The sequence below is a fragment of the Pleurodeles waltl genome, chromosome 7 (genome assembly GCF_031143425.1).
Source record: "Pleurodeles waltl isolate 20211129_DDA chromosome 7, aPleWal1.hap1.20221129, whole genome shotgun sequence".
NCBI lineage: Eukaryota > Metazoa > Chordata > Amphibia > Caudata > Salamandridae > Pleurodeles > Pleurodeles waltl.
Window position 1 is genome coordinate 1,446,701,228 of NC_090446.1, and position 21,505 is coordinate 1,446,722,732.

At 42.6% G+C, this 21,505-nt stretch overlaps 1 protein-coding gene across 2 annotated transcripts in view; it reads left to right on the forward strand.

The window, feature by feature from the left end:
- Positions 1-21,505, forward strand: part of LOC138246464 (FXYD domain-containing ion transport regulator 3-like) — a 76,001-nt gene that overhangs the window by 38,502 nt on the left and 15,994 nt on the right. For both annotated transcript variants that reach the window (XM_069201100.1, XM_069201101.1), the window contains 2 exons: positions 9,774-9,842; positions 13,414-13,446. In XM_069201100.1, the coding sequence (XP_069057201.1) occupies positions 9,800-9,842; positions 13,414-13,446 (76 nt within the window). In that variant the 5' untranslated portion in view covers positions 9,774-9,799. The remainder of the gene's footprint in view (positions 1-9,773; positions 9,843-13,413; positions 13,447-21,505) is intronic.

A 21,505-nucleotide genomic window follows, 5' to 3' on the forward strand; every position in this document is an offset into this window, starting at 1 on the left:
TCAATCAATTCAGTAATATTGAGTGGTTGAGAGCATCGAAAACTGAAGATAAGTTAAGTGGAAACAATAGTGGAGATTTCTTGGGCTTATCACCTTGAACTCGAGCAATGCTTTCTTCGTGCATCTGTTGACCCACATTCCTGATTGCCAATCCATAAGATTGTGCTGAGATTGGAGATTAATTTGTAGCTGAATAGTAGTAGCTTTCCCATTTTGCAGCAGAAATGGAAATGTTAGATTTTGTTTCATCCTTGAAGTCTTTAGATCTCAGAAAATGTTTGTATGTGAAGCCTCATTTGACAATTTTACCAAGAATAGGCTCAGGGTGCTACTACGTTCCTTAGTTAAAGCTGATGGATGCATATGAGGTGGACAATAGGTAAAATTAACATAATCTAACTCTTCAGACTCTTTGGTTTGCCTATAGCTACCTTTCCTAAAGGTAAGGGTCCAGATGCATGCCAACTGATTTAATTTTGTTTATGATGTAGTGATAAGTCTCTAGTCTTGCACACCACTTGGTGGAAGTAGTCTTCTCTAAAGGGGTATTTGTCTGGTTGGTGATTATTTCAGATTTTTACACCACTTTCTAAAACCAGTTTAATGCTAATGCTATTTTATCTGAGGAAAAAAATACTCTACCTATGTGGCAGGCTTTTACACTTTCATGGACTTTGGATTTTTTTTGCATTGTTTTTTTTGGCGATTTTGTTCATGGTTGTTTCCCGTTTAGTTTCTTCCCAATTTCAACAATTAACTTGAAACAAATCTCCATTAACTTAACTGGTAGTCCCAGGTGCAAATTTATACATAGACTGAGCGTTAAGACCGCACCTCATCTTGTATGTTTTGATTGGAGGTGAGATAGTTCTAAGCCAAGTCCAACAGTACTAAGAATCTGTTTGAGAACTGGTGTGGCAATACACAATCCAGTTCCCGTTTCATATGTGGGTGTAACCACATGTCCAGAATAACTCAGGTGGTGAAAGGTTTACCAGAGCATAACATCTCTGACTTAGGACACCAGACTTTTATTTATCTCTGGTCACGTGTCTCCGTTTTTTTTTATACTTCTTAAACTTTTAAATGTAGACTGGCTGACTTGCTGCAAATGCAGTAGAACATCAGCCACTCTGATTTTCTTCCATGCTGTCTGCTTCATGTGTATGTGTCTGCATTGGATGGAGAGGTTGGGGTTTTTAATATAGTATGTCCCACCTTCCTTACAGTTTCAAACTAATTTTACATATGTGACATACAAACCTGGTAGCAAGAGGTCATTTTGCTTCAACTGTTCTTCTTTGTCTGAAAGCTTTGATAGAAGATTGACTGCCTCAGTCGAGATCCGTAGCACATAATGCACACAATACTTGTTTAGAAGTTCCACCTGTTATGTATCTTAGGAAACATGGCAGGAGGGTCCGTCATGAGTATAGTAGACCTGACCCGTACTAACCATAGCTGGCCATTGGAAATGCACAGGTAAAGGGAGAGATTATAATTGCCTGGCATAGAAGATTTTTCCAGTCGTTGTCTGTGAACCCTGAGCATGAAGGAACTTAACTCTGACTTATTGAATGTAGCTGCGAAAGGCCTTATGATATCAGCAGGACGCATCTGTCTCTCACAACTTGACTTATTCACTGTTTGTGGCCAAAAAGTTGCCAAAAGTCCCCAAGGCACCCCGTCCCCCCTGAATGGGGGAGCCAACATTTTTTCGGAGCAGGCAGTAGAAACTTCATTATTTATTTTTTCTTTTTTCATTTTGTAATGCAGCCCATTTTTCTTAAGAGACCAGGACGCATTTAAAAAACAAACAAAAAAAAACCTGCTTAATTTAAAAAGCGATCACACACATGGTGGTCTGCTGTCCCCAGCAGGCCACCATCCCTGGGAGTGAGGCCATTCCCAGATGGGTTGCAAATTCCGGCATGCCTCATGAATATTAATGAGGCAGGTCCCTTGCGACCCATTTGGGAATCGCCAACGGTGTCTGAGCCACTGTTGTACATCAGGTTTTGCGACTCGCACTTACGAGTCGCCAAACCTCGCAATTTGCGAGTCGCCAAACCTGACCCAATATGCTTGTACCTGCTGAAGTAATGTCTTTAATATTTGCTTGAGAGAAGTTTATCCCAGCTTGGAAGTGATTGCTTCAAAAGGTAGGTGTAGTAAATGGAATTTTATTACAAGAGTAGAGGCTAGCATATGCATAACATCCTTTCATGCCACTCCTGCAGTCTTCTTAATCGAAAGAACTAGAAATAGAACTCTAGCGCAGTCCTCTTTCATGTTGTATTCTTGTTTGTCCGCATCTGGTCATTCCAGATGAGACAGGTGAGTTGGAGTTCTTGGTTGCTGTGGCCGCTCCTTGCTGTTCTGAGAACTGTTTGTCCAAGTGTGGACTCTCCTTCTGTTCCACCTTATCTTTTCAGTAGGTGAATCAATTTGCTGACATTGCGTTAACCCTGGCTTAAGTCTTGTTTCGAAAGGGTGAGGTTATGCATCCTGGCTAAGTGGCTTCTATTAAGTATTGTGGGGCTCTTCATGAAGTCGGAAGAAGGTATGTTTATATGTACATTGGCCGGAAGTTATATAATCCGTTTATTTTTTCCTGGCATTATCAAACTTTTATGCCACGTACAAGGACCTGTGTCCACTTCTGTGGGTTTTTTTTTCAGTGAGAATGAATAAAACTCTAATCCAGTCTTGACCCTGATTTGCACAATTCCCAGTTTTTGTGAAATTACCATAAATGCACCATCTAGTGTCCTGGTTTCTAGGTCGTCTGCCCACCTCGTAACCTTAAAATCGCCCTTACCACCCCCAACTTTCAAGCACAGTAAACCTTTTTTTTTTTTTTTTTTTTTTTTTTTTTTTTTAAATAACATAACATTTTATTTATAAAGTAGAGAAGTCAAGTAATCCGAAGTAAAAGATGCGGGGTAAAGATAAAAAACTCATTATGTATAGCTGACTGCAGGGGTAAAGGTCATGTGGGTTACAGAATACATTCCATACCAGGGAACAGATTTGCAAAGCCCTTGTAGAAGGACAAAGTGTGAGTTCACGTTTACGGCTATCTGGAAATGGGGTGCAAGCGCCCTTATGGAATACACATCTACTTTTCTTCTGTCCTTGCTGTTGCTGGCACTAGTGAAGTGATCTCTCTCCACTCATTTGCAAGCAAGGTCACTTTATCCCTCCCTAACTGGTGAATCTCCCTCAAAGTGTCTTACCCACCTTCTGTAGGTAGTGGATCACTGATGCACAACTATTTCTATGAGCAGGTGCTGGATGGCTCCCCAACTCCTCACATGTCCCCATAAAACCTCTTTGCATCCAACCAAATTGCAAGCGTTGCTGATGATCTCTAGCTTGTTGCAAAAGTAACTGGGTAGGAAACTTCCCAGTGCTCTATAACTCGTCTGTGGAGTGGTTATCCATTGCTGAGGGGCTGCTGTGCATCACCCATGTACTGCAGATCAGGGTGCTATGGGGCTGGTACTGGAATTCTTGTCTTTTACACCATTGCATCTGGCAGCCACTAATGACTGGCCATTCAGCCCCTTCGTCTTTTCTGTTTTGGCCTTTCTTGTGAGGAAAGGGGAGGAAGCTTGACCAGGCAGGACCCTTCCTCCAGGGATGGTGACTAGGCTGTGGCAGCCATGGTGATGTGTCATGGAAGATGGTTCTGTAAACCTACATCACATCAGCAAGTACTCCTCCTAGGGACTTGACTCTTAAATGAACTGAAAGCCACCAGAAAGTTCTTTCACACAACCAGTCCCTCAGAAAACACTACCTCTAAAGAACGCATTACCTAGTAGCGTGCGCGTATATGCCAACAGACCCGATTCAGGCGTGATACTCCTGATTTATGAAGCCAAAAATGTCTGTATTTTATCAGTCTCTTGCCTGAAATGACAACTGCTTCAATAAAACTTAATGGGAAAAATAAAATTCCCTTATTTTTCATTTATGTATTTATTTTTCTTTCTTTTCAAAATCTCCCACTTTTTTTTTCTGAAATATTGGCATGTATGCACTCTTGCGTCACCCTTTACAAATTATTCATTTCCTGCCAGGTACTCTGCCAACTTGGATGCTAATAGACCCCGAATCAGGCGGGAGACTCCCGATTTTAAAGCCAAAAATTGTGGGATAATACCTGAAATTGCCTCTGCTTCAATAGAAGTCAATGGGGGCAATACATTCTCCCGATTTCTTTATTATTATTATTCATTTTGTATTTATTTGTTTATTTAAATCTCCACTTTCCTCTTCTAAAATGTTGGCGTGTAGGCAGTAAGACTCATGCTGCAAACTTCGAGTCCATGCTCATTTACCCATGTCTCTGGAAAAGGTGGCCCCATGATTGGAATTGAAGGAATAAGACCGATTTGTTTTTTTTTTCCCTCTCTTGTATTGAGTGTTCCTCAAACTGGTGAGGTGTTGCCCTCCTTAGTTCTGGTTGAAACATTTTGCTAATATGTAAAACCTTTTAGCCGTAACCACAGGCATAGCAGCCAAACTTAAAATAATGAAGGGGTGGGTGTGTCTGTTTAGTGTGCTTTAAAAGCATGGATTTAATTAACCTGATCTGGAAAACTGGATGTGTTGAGGCTGCTGGTGACAAAAGCTAAATTAACACTTCCATTACTTCTGGTACTTTCCATTTATGTGACCTTCCAAAGCAAATTCCCATCTTTGTATTCCATGATGTGGGGCCACCAAACGAAGCAAGCAGTATATTGCACCTCTCCTTAGTCACAAAAACAGACATTTCTAGAAATGAGCCCCTCCCCTTGCCAGGTTGGCCCATTATCAGCTCACTCTAGGAGGCTTGAAGGTTGGAGCCTTCAACGGTCATAAGTGGGAGAGAATGCTCCAGCAATGCTCCATGCACCTGAGGATGTATTCAACAGAACGGCCTTGATCATGGAGTAAAGAATTAACTCTTGACCTAAACATTGCAGACCGTGGCTTACCCATCCCAATGTTGAACTGTAAGATGAAATTATAGTATCATCTTTTCGGTGGGGATATCCGCTACCAGATCTAGAGGTTTGAGCTTCAGCTACTCAACTGAGGAAATAGAAAAGAAGGCACAATCTTCTCAAGCACGTCATGAGTAATAGACCACACGCAGGGTAGAAATCCTCTCCGTGGCCTGAGCAAATGCCTCTCCAGCTATATGTAAAGGTATTGAGAACAGGACCTCCTGTGACCCATGTGGGGAGTGCGGTTCTGTAGGAATTGCCTTTCCATGGACCTCTTCCTGGCGATGTGTTTTTTCCTGAAAGTCATTCCATTGTTGGGCATACTTCCTCAAAGACTGTATGATGCCAGAGCAATTACAAACATGCCCCAAAGTTAGATCAGGCCTGAAGGCCAACCCAACCACCCTTTTCAATTCCAGTCGCTGTATCCATGCTAACCAGTTTAGGCCAACGACCCAGCTAAGATGAAGGCACTGTGAAAGTTGATATTTTTTTAGGATGTGGAAAACATGGACAAACTCTTGGAAAAAAGATTTACGGTACAGACTTTTAATTTGATTGTGTTCCAAGACATTGACTAAAACCTTGGTGTATGCATGTCTTGAAACTGGGATTATGGTTAAAGCTATATTTACAGGTGAACTGTGTGATCTTTAAAGCAGTTGTATACTCAGACATTGACATTCGAGTGAACAGTTATATCCTGTATCTCGTGCTGGGCCTGGCTTATGGTTACCAATGTATTGCCCAAGACCATGGGAAGTAATGCAATTATTAATGGTAACATGTTCAGTGTCTAGGCTGCTGAGTTACGTTCTTCTTTCATGAATGTTCCAGACAGCGAAACTAGCCTTCTGTTGGCAGACACTGCACTATGTAGTTGGCCAATAGAATCTATTTCATAATCTTTTAGCAGCAGTGGCATTGTTCTGAAGGCAATATGCTCAGAAACAACTGCCCTCTGAAAAATCCACAAAAGCCCGTACTTGTTCCAGAATTAATGGTCTGTTTTGCTCTGTGATCATCCAAGCTTCAGCTCACATTTATCAGTCACCAATCCCTTCTTGCCTCCTCTGTTGCTTTATGTTCACCCATGATAGATCATGTCTCAAACCGTCTTTTGGCTGCTATTTGTTGTTGTGTTTGTGTTGTGAATGCTTGTGATATTTATGGTCCATGAACTGCAGTTCTACCAGTGTCTCCGTTGTGGCCCGTTTGGGAGGGAAAAAACTGTTTATAACTGGGTACTGTAACATGGTATGTCCAGTAATGAACTTCATTCTTGTGAGAAGTTCATCCTTTATTGTCCTGATCATCTCCCGTTTGTTTTGACTGATACTGATGGTTACTGACTGATTGTGCTCCGGGCTCTGCTAACGAGGGCCAGGTCTAGTAGAGCATGTTGGTTTAGAGGCACAGTAGATGTAATACACTTCAGTGTGCAGTGCTGTGGTGCCTGTTGTCATTTTAAAAGCCAGCCATACCTTGCAGGATGTTTTTACAATAAAACTATGTCCAAATTCGACTTTGGAATTAGAAGTACTTCCAAAGTCTTAAACTACCATATTTTTACATATAGGTCACCCCTAAGGTCTACCCTAGGTGCCCCAAGAGTAGGGGCATTGTATTAATAAGCAGCGACATTATAAATTGTTTTATATGCCATGGAGTGGGAACAACTGCCAATTATGTTTCCTCCCCATTGCAGTGCTGCTAGCTCCATAGGCTAACATGGGAAGGCTTTATTAAACTTTAATAAACTCCAACGTTTGATGGGAATGGGCTAGAACAGCCATTCAAAGTCTCAAAATAATTGGTACAATAAATCCAACAATTTGCCAAGATTAGACATATTATGACTATGGCAGGAAAGTAGTTTAGAACTGCTCTCCTAAAGTTACTAAAATCAGCCCTGTAGCAGCCTCTTCTGATTGGTTAGCCTTTGACAGACTGAGCAAAGCTACCCTCATGAGGTGTGAAATGGCCTGGGCTAAAACAAAGAGATGATCTGGTAGGAGGAGATCTGCAGCTGCAGATGCCCGGACAGGAAGGGAGCTGGGTAGCCTAACTGGTCTTCAAAGCCAGAAAGACCGATATTACAGGAACCAGGCCTACTCCAACTTCCTGCACCCCCAGCCACATGGGAGTCTATCTAATTAGATTAGGAGAGGGGCTGCAAGGGAAATGTAGGAAAAAGTTAGCTGCACCTGTGGGTTGGGTTAACCAGACCTGAACCACCAGGAGAGATTTAGTCCATTTTGGATTTTTGTGTAACAGTGCTTTCTGGGACAAAAATATGCCACTCTTCAAAGGAAGTTGTCATCTCAGAGAGTGGCACTTTGTACCCCATTGGTCAGGGAGGCCCCCTGCTTGTCAGCCCAGAAACCTGGACAAATCTAAGAAGAGCTGCCCACCAACTCAGGTTCCTGCCTGGAAATATCAAGAGAAGGACTTCCCTGCTGAACCCCTAGTCTGCACCCCAAGGGGGATGCGCCCTAAAGTACACTTTGGGCTTCACAAATGAGGACTTTGTCTGGCTTCAAATGGATTAAGGAGTGGACTCCCTGAAAGCAACAGGTATAAAAGAGCTACCAGGAGTCATCTGCATCAACTCATGCAAGGGCAATGCCAGCTGACCAGCTCAAATGGACTTTAAATGATTTGCCCAGGTGCATTGTGGGAAATATAGACCCAACTCTCAAAGGAGCAACTCAGAGCTTTTGGAACCTTGATTGGTGTTGTGGAGCCTTCAAGACCCCACAAGGACCTCCAGAAGTTTGGAATCATTTGAAGAATTTGGGGGGAAAATATTCCATAATTTGGAAGACCCGTCATAGTCAAGCTTGCGACATCGAACCGTGAGCTGTCCTGAAATTCAGGTTTGCCCTGCTGAAAGCTCCTGAGCTCTGCCCATTGACAACAAGAACCAAGACCTCTGTATTTCCTAAGGCCCTGCACGAAAGCAAGCCACTGCTGCCGAATTGCAAACCAGCCTGCCGAGGCGCCCCACTCGACATTGAGAGAAAAAGAACCAAAAAAGTGACTGTGAGGTACATTTTTGACTGAGGTCTACCACTCAGTGTAGCTGTACTGCTGTCCATCTGGGATGGCCTTAAACTTTAACTTTGTCCCTGTCAGATGCAACCAGATATCCGCTGATGATGCTTTTCACTATTTGGCACTTGAAAGCATATTTTTACATTTAACTTTAATTTTATAAAATTCTTATTTCTGGTTCCCTACATTGTATTTTTGTCGTTTTTGGTGTTATTTTAAAGATACAAATATTCTGTTTGTAAATTAGTGTTTGATATTTTTTAATTGTGTGTTGTGCCTTACTTATTTACCGTTTTGGTGATCTGATCTAAAATGCTTTACAGACCTGTCTCCTAAGTTAAGCCTGACTGCTCGCAGGCATGGCACGAAGTTTTGCGCAAGGATTAATTTACTGCGACTTGACTGGACCTTATTTGTGATTGTGGTGTTATTACTAGCTGTAGGTACCTTCCTGCACCTACTAATAAAACACTTTTCAATATTTCTGGATTAGGTATTGGTTGAGATTGTGCTGAACACTGTCCTGATCAGAATATTCATCAGAGTTTCTAGTTAGCGTGAGACCTCGCTCTGATTCCACCGGTCAGTCTTTCTTCCAGCCAATGTCCTTCCAAGGAAACAGTATCCCTTTCTTTTCCACGAGAATACATTTTTCAAAGCACCATGGGATTAAGCTCATACATATCAAGCTCTCTCGCCTCACTGCTGGTTTACTGGATCAGGCATTGAGAAATTTTAAATCATTCTATTCCGTGGAAAGAATTGCTAATTAATCGCGTAAAAGGGCTATTGATGCTCTTAATGAAACAATGCACTTGGATTTGAGATAATCGTCATCTGAGGCCCTTCTTAATTTCATACACGCAGCTTCAGCAGGGATGTTGAGATTCTGCGTGGCCATGGGCCTGAAGACCGTTGTGTGAGCAAAGTTGTAGAGCTCTGTATAGGGGGGGGGGGGGGGGGGGGGGGGGGGGGGGGGGTGTGTGTGTGTGTGTGTGTGTGTGTGTGTGTGTGTGTGTGTGTGTGTGTGTGTGTGTGTGTGTGTGTGTGTGTGTGTGTGTGTGTGTGTGTGTGTGTGTGTGTGTGTGTGTGTGTGTGTGTGTGTGTGTGTGTGTGTGTTGGTGATGGTTTGCAAGGCTCGCCACTTAACAAGATGTTAATACACGTATTTCTGAGACCATCCCCTTTTAGTGTGAAACTTCTTAGATTATTTCTGGATTGGCGCCTGACGGAAGTTCTGGTAGTAACACCACGTCAAGCAGAGAACTCGGAAGTGGGGGCAGGAAAAGGGGGATAACTACTTTGGGGTTCACAACACCTACTGGGGCCAGTCTGAATTTTGTGGCAACACCTCATTCCCCATTGAGTGAGTTTCTTCTTTTATATCGAATCTGTAAAATTATTCTTTTATCCAGTGAGTTGCTGAACGCACTTATGGTGTCCTGCCCCAGAGTAGTTCATGTTCTACAGTGATGCACTTTAACTCTCATACCATAACCCCTCCTCACGACTTTTGTCAGGCGTTTTCCACCTCCGTGGTGACTCGCATAATACTGAGCTGTCGGGTAAGCTTGCTTGTTTCCCATTTCCAAAACAAACACAGGTGTGGGATCCATGATCACTTTAAATTTGCATTTTATATTTGCCACAAATGTACTCTTTGTTTTTTTGTTCTTATATAAATGCAGTGTACTTTTTATATTTTCCCAACAGCGTTAACATCGAATATCGTTATCAAGATGCATAACCGATTTGCAGCAAGTGTACTTCTGGTGCTTGCAGGTAAGGAGGGAAAGTGAAATATCTACTTTTTATATGACCTGCAGCATTAAAGTCTGGATAGAGAGTACTAATCATTGGTGTTACCAGTTCACTGCAGCCTCTCCTGGGAGATGACAGCATCTGTCCATGTCCAACCTAGCCGTAGTCACGGATGACCCTGTCACACTAGTTATTACTGCATTTACTGCCATGGAATTTCCTTACCTCCCCCCCCCCCCCCCCCCCCATCTCCTCCCAAATCTGACATTCCCATCCATCACACTGCATCTCGTCTTTCAGTTAAACAGGTTTTATTGCATTGTAGAAGCAAGGTGACGCAGCATTGGTCTTTCAAGTTTAGATTGGAGAAATGGCTGAATCATGAAGAATTAGAGTAACCAAAGCGGTACCAGATCCTAGGGAAAGAGGGGCATAAATGCAGGTTAAGGGTGGTTTTATGTGTCCAAGAATTTTGCAATATGATTCGCCTGGTTAAAGGAAGATACATAACCTGGGGACTAGAGCCAGTAATAGGATGATCGACCATATTGAGGGTTATAGCAGAGTCTCCAGTGAAGTCTGGCCTTGATAGTTTGGAAGAGCAAAGCGTTTCCCAACGAGGCTTGTGGGAATCTGTCTGTGACCTGTTCCTTAGTCTTAGGTGGGCAGAGGATGTCCAAGAACCTGTGAAAAGGAGCCCATAAATGGTCAAATGTAGAACTGAATGTAGTGTAACGGGATAGAGTTTTGAGTATAGTGTAGCTTGTTCCACCATTGCGAGTAATTCTCTGGATCTTAATGTCTGAGTTTGATTTCCTGAGAGAGATGAAGCCATCATAATGTCATGGAGGTAACCGGATACTGTTGAAGATTAATTTCTGCACACTGGACCAGTGTGGCAAAAGGGATGGACATTTTAAGGCCCATTCACGGAAAAGACCCCGTTTCTATGGCATTTCCGTCTATTTTTTTTGTTTATGGTAGACTGGCACTGGATAAATCTTTGAGGGGATCGGTTTATCCGGGAAAGACTAATTGAAGGGCAGGATTGACAAGCCAAGAGAATTCTAGTCTGAAGGTGCCTATAACCTGTGCTTGGAGTATTAAAGAGGTAGGGTTCGCAGTACGGACTTCTAGATTCATAACCTCTCAATGACTGATTATAGACAACTCCTGCAAAATTTGACATATTATCAGAGGAGTTAGTTTAGGGTATGTGGATTTCTTAACTTTATAGGTTAATAAACTCTTAACCATCGAGGTTGTCCAGCATTTGCATACTTACCGTGCCTTTTTCACATTCAAAGTATAGCAACCATCTTATTCAACAATCATTTGTTTGTTTGTAAATTATAATTTTTCCAACTTGCTTCTTTTTTTTTTTTCTTTCTATATTGCCATTTTAGAATGTTCAGGACTAGGTTTTAGTGCTTAGATTTTAGGTTTACATGTAAAAAAAAAATACAAAGGAAATTAACACGACTGAAAGTGGGACTTAAATGTTTAGGAATGTTTCATTCTAGGCGAGATATTTGGATTATGAGGAATATTTCTTGTCCCGTTTAACCTTTTCTCTCACCACTGTAGTAAGACAAGCAAACCACTTAGTAGAATGGAAGTGTTTATTTCCAGAGCCCGCACACCATAATGATGATGAGCCCGTAGTCAAATTTAAAATACAGGAATATGGAATACAAGAAAAAGATGGCACTTTGAATCAAACATAAGTGAAGTTTATCTTGCATAATATAATAATGCAATGGTGGATAGATCTCCTAAAAGCTTAGATACTACAACCACATTTCATATGAACAATGTGAATCCGACCTTGGAGTGAAGATTTTAATTTAACATGTAATAATTATGAGCGTGTCACATGACGTTGCAATACTGATACCTTGCGAGAAATCCACAACTGTTGGCTCTTCTGCAGATTAGGTTGAGATGTTATTAACTGAAAACATCTAAGAGAGGAGTCATATATGTGTTTTATGTGTCCCAGGTTTTTTTTCCGACCAGCATTTTGTCTCTAGGTAATATTGTATTTGCCAGAGCTTGTCTAATGTCTATGAAGTGTGTTTTTTTAATTTTTTTTTATTGCATACCGTATTGGCCTTGTTCACCCCTGGGATAAGTCAGTTGTGACCGCTCCAAACGGGCTTCCTTTGCTTAGGTTCCATCAACTATCACCCTAGTTTGTGCATATTGCAGAAAATACGTAATAGCCTCGGGAATTGGTGGTGTAAAATTCCTCCTTTTGTGCCAGTGTCTATAAGAGTTCATGTTTTTTTTTTTTTTTTTTTTCTCCCCCTTTTCTTTTTTGATAGGTCATTTAATTAATGTGTACATATCTTTTTGATGCTTCCTTGGAAGGTCAAGATCTCGATGTTGTTTTTCTGTTCTCTTCCAAATTCCTATATCCGAGTTGGAGGATTTTCAGAATGTGTTATATTTTTCAATTTGTCTTTGCTTGTTTGTAATTTCGTAGTGTAGACTGCCACCAAGCTTGCAAGGAAGGGTCTTTTGTTAAAGAGATTGGATCCAGAAGCTGCTGCGGTGAAACGAGTGGATTGGGTTCAGTCCACCTGAAATGTGCGGTCAGGACTGAGCTCTTTAACAGCTTATTGGAGGAAGTTGTCACCCTACAGCTTCTTATTTCAGACCTGGTTTGCCAAGCCATATTGTTTTGCCTTTCATGGTTGAAGATTGCTGGTGTGGTTCGTTCAAAGGATAGGTGCTCAGTATGGTGATTTCTAAATGTAGGATTTTTGTTGTTGTTGCTTTGCTACAAATGCCACGTTTGATATCTGTAGCTGATTGACCTGTCCCATTGTGTGGTAGTTTCATAGTAGCATTACCCACCTGCCCTAGATTGACTTGCCTTTTGCATAATGTGCAGAAGTTCTAAAGTCTTTCTTGCAGACAGGCAGTGTGTGAGGTGGTTCAGTGCTGAGCTCTAATCTACAGGATAGATGCTAGGGTAATATTGCTTGGTGGACTCCTTTCCATTGTCTTGGAACACAACAGCAGATCTCTCCACTCTCGGTAGGTGCCAGCTGTACATCCTCTCTTGTGGAAGAGTGGTCCAGATGGCTCAACCAGGACAGCCAAAGTTTGTTTATGCTCCTGTAGGAAATAGACATGCACTGGATGGTTTGTTTCCACTGCATCCAGAGCACCTTTCTAGCACATGTACCATGATGCAGGTCTTCTTTTAAGAACTTTGTCCAGCGTCCGTCTTTCTCTCCTGCATCGGCCCTTCTGAAACTCCTACTGAAAGTTGAACTCCGTGGTGTGTTTAGTCCTAGTGCTTTCAGTAATAAGGTTTTACTAAAATTGTGTGTTTTTTTTGTTTGTTTGTCATGTCCCACACTTGGTGACAGTTTTTACTGTGAGTAGTAACTAGGCTGCGGTTGCTGCCGCAGCAGTCCTAATCCCTGCTGCTTGGAGAACCAGGCTTCGGCGACTGCACTTCATACCCTAAATTAGCGTTCACCACTTGCTACTCATACTCTCATACTGATGGCAGTCTTGTTGTTAAATTATCTGCATATTATGCACTTAAACAATTAACTTTTTCCTTCTCTTCCAGTTCTTCCTGCATTGAAGGCCAATGATCCTGCTGGTAAGATGTCACGGTTTTCACTGCATTTGCTCTGTTGACCATTTGGCTGATGTATAGAAAATGAAAAAGATTACGCACAAAACTCTTGATGCTCACTAATATGTTTGCTGCATTAACAAATTTGACAGTAAATTGCAGCGATGAGTTCCATTTACATTTTTGCTGTATAAAGATGGGTGTGTTAGCAAATAGGGCGAAATATGATGGGTAGACTATGCTACTTAGACGCACCATGCAAAACACTTGAGCCATCTCAAGCAGTAGACTTGAAGGCCAGTCAGCCAAACGTCTGTTATCAATTGTGTTTATGGCAAAGTAAACCATGTTAAGTAACCGTAGGGTAGGACTAGTTTATTTTGAACCTTCTCTTGGGCAACACAATTCTTGATCACTAAAACCGCCCACCCGTACAATGTCATAGAGCTTTATCGGCAGTTCTGCATGCCTGTTTTTTATTTGGTTGTGCAAGTCTTAATGTTTGTCCCACTTCTGATCACCCAAGTGCCACCTTGGTTTTCACCAGTTGGGCCTTAAGCTGATGCTAACCAGTGCTTAATTTTCCACAAAACAAACTGTGCCAGTGCCCAAAGTGCTCCTTTGAAATACACAGCTGCTGCAGGTAAATGTGCCAGCACTGAATACTGAGGCAGCGTAATCCTAAAGCCATCTCTGGTCTCTTTAATCCATTTACAGCCACTCCCTACCCCTTCAGCTCACTCTTGCAGCTTTCTACTTTCTTCCTTTGTGGGGATGTCATTTTCCTCTTCTTCCGTCTTTCCCATATGTGTCTTTCGCTCGCAATAAGTGCCTGATGCAGAAAATAAGTGCCGGCCCTCAAACATAAGTGCTGGTGCACTGCCCCGTAAACCACCAGCTCAAATTAAGCACTGATGCTAACAGTATTTTCATGGAACTGTAGGGCGAGAATGTGGGTAGTGTGGTACCAGTGTTTCTCTCCACCTGGTACTAGGCTGAACTGAGCTCTTAATTCTGACCTTCCTGCTGAATATCCACCCTTCATATTCCCCATTGAAAGCACACCAGCCACACAACCAGCCTAGTGAGCCCTCTGATACTCTAGACCTACCTGGCGAATCTGACTTGCAGAGAAGCTGTGATGTCTGACCTGATGCATCAGTGTGTGTTCGTCCTCGGCCTGTTAAACCTGCCTGGTGACTCTCCACTTCACGAATGAGCTGCTTTCTGCTTCTTCTTCCCTTCATGCACATCCACTGTGTTTTGATTAGTGCCTGTTGGTTGAGCTAGCACCTGGGCATTATGAGGCCTGACGTTGACTTGGGAATTAGTATTGCTGTGAGAACTGCCGACCCAGTCGATCCAAGGCTTTGTGTAGAATAAACGAGTGATTATAGAGAAGGCCAAAAGAAATGAGAGCGCGCAGTTTTGTAAATCGTAACCATAAGATGAAGGCTGGTTTCCCTTTGTAAGATTTGAACCATATGACATAAAGATGTTTTTAATTGATTTAGCAGCATGAGTTTATATTGAATACATCTTTTAGAAAAGCAATCTCTGACTTGATATTGACCTTTCATTGGTTTTGCAATTCTTGGATTGTACCTAGGACTGACCTTGCTTCCCGAGCACCAAGTCTGAACTGCTTGACTACAGCTGTATCTGGGAATTAAGGAAGCTACAGTCTTAGAATGCGACAAGATGCAAGAAAAGAATAGTAGTTCAGATGGCCGGTGTGAATGTCTCTGAATATCAGAGGCAAATACCATGGTGATCCTCTTGAAAGTGATCACTGTCCATGTGGTAGTGGCCAGACAAGACCAATGTTATACTCAAGGTAGCTGGAAATACTGCCAGGTCGTGACCACTGTTCACTTCCATGATAACATTTTCATTGGCTAGGGAAGAGAGCAGTGTTACCATGGTTGACAGTTTAAGGCTGGCTTACACTAGGAGTACTAGTTACCGTCCAGGTAACTCCAGGGGAGTTATTATAAGGTTTATGACTTCAAAGAAGATTCCTAAATTGCAGACTAGGAGTAAAAGTAAGTAACCTGTATTTCTTTAAGGTTGAAATCTGAGAAATGACCCAATCACAGGTAAACCACATGGAGCCTTAGGCACCACAAGAGGATGAGTTTGAAGTGTAGAGTAATGTGCCAGCACTGAATTTTCAGCATGTCACATGGTTGTTTGCTCTTTCAGTAGTGGGCCCGGTGCTGGCGGATGAGATCCCTAGGTCTCCCCTTCAGGAACTGCAAGAGCTGCTTGTAAGAGCTGGTTTCTTAAATCACTGGGCATACAGATCCAACAACTGACAGGAGCAATGTCAGTATGGCCCTAGAATATTTAGCCTGGGGCCAGCAGGAGTATGTGTGCATGTATGTTGCAAGTGTATAGAGCAATCCCACCCAAAAGGCCCTGGACTGTGCCTCCTGCCATAGGAAAAGATAGTCAGTCCGTGATTGGAGAAGAATCAAAGTTCTAAGTTGAGGTGGGCTGGTTGCCTGCATCCCTCCAGTGACTCAAGAACATTCTGGTAAAAATGTTTGTAAACTTCTTCCACCCACCAATTCTCTCCCCCCACGCAGGGCATCGTGGTTTTAGATAGAATGATGGGACTTTATAAAGCTCAAGTGTAAATATTGAAATATTCCTGGACCTGCCTAACTCTGCCTTTTTCTTGGAAGGAGGTCTTGCAGGTACATTCCTGATTCCGCTGCCAGTAGTAGTGTTAAGGAAGGACCTAGTTGGAACGGTTGACAACTTTTGGGAACAAGTATTTATTTGCTGCAGTGGCAAATGTAGGTAGCTATGCTGATGCTTTCTTCTAATTGGCATCAATGGTGAAGTGCAAGCTTTAACCCTGATTTGGATTTTCTTCAACATTTGTTTCCCAGAGAAGGTTATTTCTGAAAGATTGGTGTCTTGTAGCAGCCTGAGGAGAAAGTGAGAGGTTCTCCTACCAAGTTAGCTCCATGTCTACTAGGAGGTACCTTGAAGTATGGGGAGGAATCTCTCAGAACACATCTACGAATGTCCTGTGTGTTATCTGCTTTAGCTTGATGGACTCTGATTTAAAACTCAGATTTCACCCAGACTTCAGTCTGAGAAACAGTTTGTAAACCACTCCACCATGTTTTTTTCTGGAGACTGATGCAAAAATCATGAAAGTCATTATAGGTGTTCTTTTGCACTGGACTAGTGTTTGCAAACAGGCTTTTCCTAAATGTTGTGAGTAAATACCAGTGAAGGTTCACGAGGCACGACTACAGTGAAAACAAACCATCACATAGATAGCCCAAAGGTAAATCTTATCTAGGACTCCAAACTATGAAGTAACCAAGGGACAGCGTACCCCTCAAACTGAGAAATCTGTATCATGATTGGTAGAACTGGAGACCCAGGCCTCTTTTGGTGTCCTGTGACCACTAATTGTGACATGTTCTATCCTACTTGGACCTCCAAGGAGCCTAGCATGTACTGTGATGTCAGGAACCTAGATGGAAGGGGTTTCTCTCTGGCCATAATAATGCCATGGTTCAGGGTCTCTTGGGGCATCATAATAACATATCCCCTAATTTGAAGTCAGTATAACATCATATTTTTTTATTTCTGGGATTTAATTTCCCCAACTACAACATTGTGCCAGTCATTGTTGCCTCAGCCTTGCAGTATTATATTCTCCTTAGCACCAGCTGCACCCTGGGAACTACAGGTTTGCAAGACTCGTCGGTTTAGTTAACTATTGAAGCATGAATGTTTAATCAGTGCTCTGTTAACAAATTCACACTTTTCCGTTGATGTACTCCTGTTGAGACTCTGCAATTTGTGTCCAGAATTTTGTCACTCTTATTTTTGCATGATCTCATCGCTGTCCATGATGGTTTTCTGAATTTGTAAAATAGGGCAACTGTTAAATAATTTGGTATGATCTGATTTGTGGTAAGGGGTTTTTAGGCCATCCTTTTCATTATTTACAAGATTTGAACTACTTGATGTTTCAGTTCCAGGATTAGCATACCCATGGTAGCATGCACTCTGCTCACCAACATACTTTAAATGGGAAGATACTTCATGCCTCTTAGATGTGTGGATGATCTAAATCAAGCTTGGATCTTGACCCAGAATGAGATGATGTATGCATTTTACCTGGGAGATTTTGGAATCTGAAGTGATGCATTGTCTTCTCCGAGGGATGAGCTGGAATGCATTGTAAATCTTTATCTATCACATAAGCCTGGGAGGAAGCATTTTTCTGAACCCTTTTAGTTATTAGAAAAAGGAATTGAAGTGCAGGAAAGGTAGGATTTACCCAGGATCAGAGTGCTTTAATTATGTGGGGCGCCCGTTTTTATCTTAAATCTCTTGAGATGTGGTTCTCTCTAACCCCAGACTCACAAGGCAGGGTTTTCAATTTCCTCCCTTATTACTGTTGACACACCTTATTATGTAATTTCATACAAAATAACTTGTTTTCTAGGATATAATAGTGTCTTACAAATTACACCTAAAATGAACTGCAGCTTTCAGGAAATGAGCCCTTTGGATGTAATGATCCAGGATTTGTTCATTTTGTCATACAGTATGCTTTTTCCAAACAAGTGTTTGCTAACAAAACAATTTCTACAGAGTTGCCCAGAATACTGATGTATCCAGAAATATCTTTTACGCTGGTTGGCATGACACCTTGCCCAGCAACATGTAACTAAACAACCAGATCTAGCAACATTTTAAGTGTTCTTGCCCTGTAGCTGGTTGCCAATCATCCTTGCAGAACAAGTGGTCGCTATGGCATCTTCCCCAGGGAAGCTGTGCATGTCTGTACAAAAATCACTTTTTAGAGCAGTGAGACAGCCTGGGGACACGTGCCCATCCCAAGGAAATTTCTGCCAGTTGCCCAGTCACGTGGGTTGTAACAAGGTTTTCAGGTGGTTCTCACTAAAGAAGTATGATGTTTTGTTTTTAAGCATTTTATTATGTCATATCTCTGTTGGTATTTGATATTATCGTGAATCCTTTAATCCATATATGCTACAATAAGTTAGAGTGTAATAAATCCATGGTATCATAATTACTTCTTATGTGTGTACTGATTTAGTGGTCTGAAGGGGAAATAGCCACTAACCTTCCCTGCAAGTTCTTTGGCTGGTCAGTTGTCTCCAGTCGCCTTTTGCTCCAATAAATTTAATCCTCCAGGAGGGGTGTGAAAGAACCAGTCTGCTTTCACTTTATCTGCAAAGATATGCCTACATCTGCATTTCAGGCAGCTACAGAAATCTAAGTGTGCCCTCAAAAAGGGGTGCGGCACAGCATCTGCATCTAGAGAAAGTAAAATCACATTGTTAGACCTGACAGCCCTAGGGTGGTCAACCACAACTTTTTGCCTGCCTCCCTCCACTTTTTGACACTGTTTTTTCTGGCTTTAGGACTTTATGCCTGCTGACCAGTGCTAAGTTGCATATGTTGTCTCCCTTAAAACATGGTGACCTTGGCTCATACCCAGTTGGCCTATTTAATTTATTTGTAAGTCCCTAGTAAAGTGCATTGCATGTGCCTAGAGCCTGTAAATTGAATGCTACGAGTGGGCCTGCAGCACTGATTTTGCCACCCACATAAGTAGCCCCTTAACCATGTCTCAGGCCTGCCATTGCAAGGCGTGTGTGTGCAGATTCACTGCAACTTCGACTTGGCATTTAAAAGCACTTGCCAAGCCTGAAATGCCCCTTTTTCCACACATAAGTCTCCCCTAAGGTAGGCCCTAAATAACACACAGGGCAGGGTGCTACGTAGGTAAAAGGCAGGACATATACCTGTGTGTTTTATATGTCCTAGTAGTGGGAAACTTCTACATTCGTTTTCCACTGCTGTGAGGCCTGCTCCTTTCATAGGCTAACATTAGGGCTACCCTTATAAACTGTTTGAGTGGTAGCTTCCGATCAGAAAGGGGTAGATGGGTGATATTTAGTATGGCCAGAATGGTAATCCAAAATCCTGCTGACTGGTGAGGTTGGATTTTACATTACTATTTTAGAAATGTCACTTTTTGAAAGTGAGCATTTCTCTGCACTTAAAAACCTTCTGTGTCTTACAGCCTGTCTCCAAATGACATCTGGGCTGGGCTGGTTGACCGCTCCCTTGTGCATTTCACCCAGACAATCACAAACAAAGGATGCTCCGTCACACCTGCACACATCTGCATACTAAATGAGTCTTCCTGGGCTGGAAGGGTGGAGGGCCTGACACTTACATTTCAAAGGACAGTGGCCTGCCCTCACACAATGGACTGCCAAACCCCCTACTGGGACCCTGGAAGACAGGGTTGTACTGAAAGGGGACCTTGTGCACTTCAAAACCACATTCCTAGAAAACTCCCCCTCTTCAAAGGCACTTTCGGGTATATAAACTGGGTCCCTGATCCTACCAACTTATTCACTTCTTCGGAAAGACACTGCACCAGAACCTGCAACCTGCCAAGAGAAGCTGCCTGGCTGCCCAAAGGACTCACCTAGACTGCTTTGCTGTGAAGGACTGCTGCCTTACTGTTCGCCTGCTACCTTGCTGGCCTCTGGCTCTGCTGAGAAGTGCTCTCCAAGGGCTTGGATTGATCTTGCCTCCTGTTCCTGAAGTCTCAGGGCCAAAAATACTTGATCTTTGCAAAGAAACTCCTTGTGCAGTGAAAATCGATGCACAGCCTGCCCAGCGGTGAGAAAATCACTGCATCGCCGAACCAGAACGACACAGCCTGGCTCCCTGAGTGGAGATCGACACAGCACCAGCATTGCGACTGGAACTGCAATGCACAGCCCACCGGGTCGAAGCATTGCCGAGCCAGAACGATGCAACCTGACTTTCTGCATGAGCCATGGTCGCAACACTTGCCGTGCGACAAACTCTGAAGCTTCGCCCACCGGATCAACGCAGCACCTGTGACTTCATCCAGCACATCCAGGATTTCCATGCATCATCCCTGGGTGTCAAAAGACCCCACATTGCAAAGAGGATTCAAGCCTGCACGCCGGAATTTGACGCAAAGCCCTTGCTGGGTGGAAAAGAATAAACGCACCATCTGTGTTCACCTGGAAATCCAATGCACACCTACTTTTTTCCACGCATCTCCTCCTCTGCGGTCTTTGTGCATGTAATTTTGACGCATACCAGGTACCTTGTACTTGCAAGAGACAATTGTTGCTTTTAAAATCTAAAGACTCTTCTTATTATTACAAAAGTGATATTCCAATTTGTGATTATCAAATCTTGATCGTTTTGACGTTAATTTGTTCAGATAAATATCTCATATTTTTGTGTGGTGCATTTTTGTGGCGTTTTGCACTGTTACTGCATGATTTATTGCACAAATACTTTACACATTGCCTTCTAAATTAAGCCTGACTGCTCAGTGGCAAGGGTGGGCACAGGATAATTTGGATTGTGTGTGACTTACCCTGACTAGTACAGGGAGTGCAGAATTATTAGGCAAATGAGTATTTTGACCACATCATCCTCTTTATGCATGTTGTCTTACTCCAAGCTGTATAGGCTCGAATGCCTACTACCAATTAAGCATATTAGGTGATGTGCATCTCTGTAATGAGAAGGGGTGTGGTCTAATGACATCAACACCCTATATCAGGTGTGCATAATTATTAGGCAACTTCCTTTCCTTTGGCAAAATGGGTCAAAAGAAGGATTTGACAGGCTCAGAAAAGTCAAAAATAGTGAGATCTTGCAGAAGGATGCAGCACTCTTAAAATTGCAAAGCTTCTGAAGCGTGATCATCGAACAATCAAGCGTTTCATTCAAAATAGTCAACAGGGTCGCAAGAAGCGTGTGGAAAAACCAAGGCGCAAAATAACTGCCCATGAACTGAGAAAAGTCAAGCGTGCAGCTGCCACGATGCCACTTGCCACCAGTTTGGCCATATTTCAGAGCTGCAACATCACTGGAGTGCCCAAAAGCACAAGGTGTGCAATACTCAGAGACATGGCCAAGGTAAGAAAGGCTGAAAGACGACCACCACTGAACAAGACACACAAGCTGAAACGTCAAGACTGGGCCAAGAAATATCTCAAGACGGATTTTT